The sequence below is a fragment of the Frieseomelitta varia genome, unplaced genomic scaffold, assembly GCF_011392965.1.
Source record: "Frieseomelitta varia isolate USP_RPSP 00005682 unplaced genomic scaffold, Fvar_1.2 scaffold_62, whole genome shotgun sequence".
In the NCBI taxonomy this organism is placed as follows: Eukaryota; Metazoa; Arthropoda; class Insecta; order Hymenoptera; family Apidae; genus Frieseomelitta; species Frieseomelitta varia.
In genome coordinates, this window is record NW_025110390.1 from 197047 (window position 1) to 198889 (window position 1843).

At 32.5% G+C, this 1843-nt stretch overlaps 1 protein-coding gene across 3 annotated transcripts; it reads right to left on the minus strand.

Annotated features, from left to right (window-relative positions):
• Positions 1-19: 19 nt before the first annotated feature.
• LOC122534635 (vesicle-associated membrane protein 4-like) lies at positions 20-1810 on the minus strand. Of its 3 annotated transcripts, none has more exons than XM_043665471.1 (6): positions 1589-1810; positions 1450-1499; positions 1296-1343; positions 942-1174; positions 436-536; positions 20-174 (listed from the first exon to the last, which is right to left on the minus strand). In XM_043665471.1, exons 1-5 carry the CDS (start codon positions 1652-1654, stop codon positions 460-462), a joined length of 474 nt encoding a protein of 157 aa, XP_043521406.1. In that variant the 5' UTR covers positions 1655-1810; the 3' UTR covers positions 20-174; positions 436-459. The 3 variants fall into 3 exon arrangements, with proteins under 3 accessions (XP_043521406.1, XP_043521407.1, XP_043521408.1); XM_043665472.1 differs by having other exon boundaries at positions 436-511; positions 1589-1809; XM_043665473.1 differs by lacking the exon at positions 436-536 and having other exon boundaries at positions 1589-1808.
• Between the last annotated feature and the right edge of the window lie 33 nt (positions 1811-1843).

Consider the following 1843-nt stretch of genomic DNA (forward strand, 5'->3'; position numbering starts at 1 on the left):
ATATGACAAACTTGAATGGATGAAAATAACAACATATATATTTATATAAACTTATGATAATAATTCACGTAGATAATAATCCATGAAAGACAGGTACAAATATAAACATGCTCTTGTAAACAGTAGTGTTTCAGTCTGGCTGCCTCGATTATGAATATTTCATGATGATGGATACTGAAAAATAAAACGCCAATAATGCGTACGCATTCGACCGTTAATCAACCATTAAAGCGATGTGAAACGCGTGTGAAGCCGAATGAGGAATGGATAGTATTAAAAAGCAAAAGAGAAACCAATATCTTGTTTAACTTGTTAGCTGCGACAAATTTCGCAATAACTGTGATAAACAATCTATTTATCTGTTAAGAAAAAAGATAAGAAACGCTAAGATGGAATCGTGCGAACAAATTAGAAGTGGAAAACAGTGATGTATACCTGAAATCGAACGATCGAGGGTCACTACATCGTGTTCGCTATCTGAGAACCAGGTAAAGCACCATGATGTCCAGAACTGAAAACGATACGCGCCGATCTGACTACGTAAACGTATCGAAAATGATTCTTTTTTTATGGAATAGCTGATTTGCAACGAAGAATGTAATAGAATGCATAATGATAACGTGGTGCATAATACGATAAATAAACACAAACATTCGATGAGTAAACTAGAAATGCACAATTTATGTTTATGTCAGAAAAATACTAAAATAACGAGTTTTCGCACAAATACTTATATAATATAAGTATTTATATAATATATAAATTCAATCTTTTTAAGGTTTAATGTATTTTAAATACATTTTCCATTTACTTTTCTTTCTTTGATTTAAAATATTGATGTTCTTATAGTTTACGAAATAAATGATTGAGCATTTCTATTTTAAATGCACTATAGAGACATGCCTTTATCATGCATTTTCTAGCAATAACGTGCATCATACCAATAATACAAATGACGATAGTCACTGTAATAGTGACTAGAATAATTCTTGTTTTAAAGTTCTGCAACCACGCCCTTTGTTGAGATTTTTTTGCTGCTGCTCTGAATTCATCTCCGGCCATAGTCAATCGATTACTAGCTTCTTGTAGATCCTCCAACTTCTCTCCTCGTTCCATTACTTTCTGTACATTCTCCCGCATCACTTCTGTGACCTTTTGAATTTCAAGCCTAACACTAGGATCCAAATAAGCAAATATCGATGATGCAATCATTATTATGTTAAAGTATAGTATGAAATCAGATTTCATTTAAAAAATCAAATTTCATTTACAGATTAAATGGAAAATAGTCTTACTTATCCATTTTTTCATCCACTTTAGTTTCTACAGATGTACTTGGTCGACTAAAATATAAATACAAATATTATTATTACTCATTAGAACATAGAAGAATAATTTCCAAACTTCCAAATGAAAAAATATAATTATATTTCAATATATTAAACTCACTTAAACAGCATATTTTCGTCCGAATCACTATCGTGCTCTAATAACAATTCCTGAAATCATTCAAATTTAAATTTCCCGCCAAATGATTGCATCACGGCACCATCGAATTATAGTACTAAACTTGTCGCAGTCCACTCACCTTTTCATCTTTTGACGCACTTTTCATGTCCTCCTGGGACAAATCCCATTTGTTAATCGTTGACATGTTTGCAATCAGCAAGCCGGTTTTATTAAACGATCGTAAAACCCGTCCCACTAGGGGTAGTATTTATGATTGTATCTTAAACACGCAATAACACAATCGACACGTAGCCATATTGCTAAAACACTCCACCATCCAACCACCGTTTCATTGAGTAGTACCTTTGACCGAAGTACATTTCTTGAAGTTAGA

Coding starts and splice junctions, on each gene's coding strand:
- LOC122534635 (XM_043665471.1), bottom strand. CDS start 1,654: ATGTCAACGATTAACAAATGGGATTTGTCCCAGGAGGACATGAAAAGT. Junction 1,344..1,449: donor GACGAAAATATGCTGTTTAA/GTGAGTTTAATA, acceptor TTTATATTTTAG/TCGACCAAGTACATCTGTAG. Junction 1,175..1,295: donor GTGGATGAAAAAATGGATAA/GTAAGACTATTT, acceptor TTTGGATCCTAG/TGTTAGGCTTGAAATTCAAA.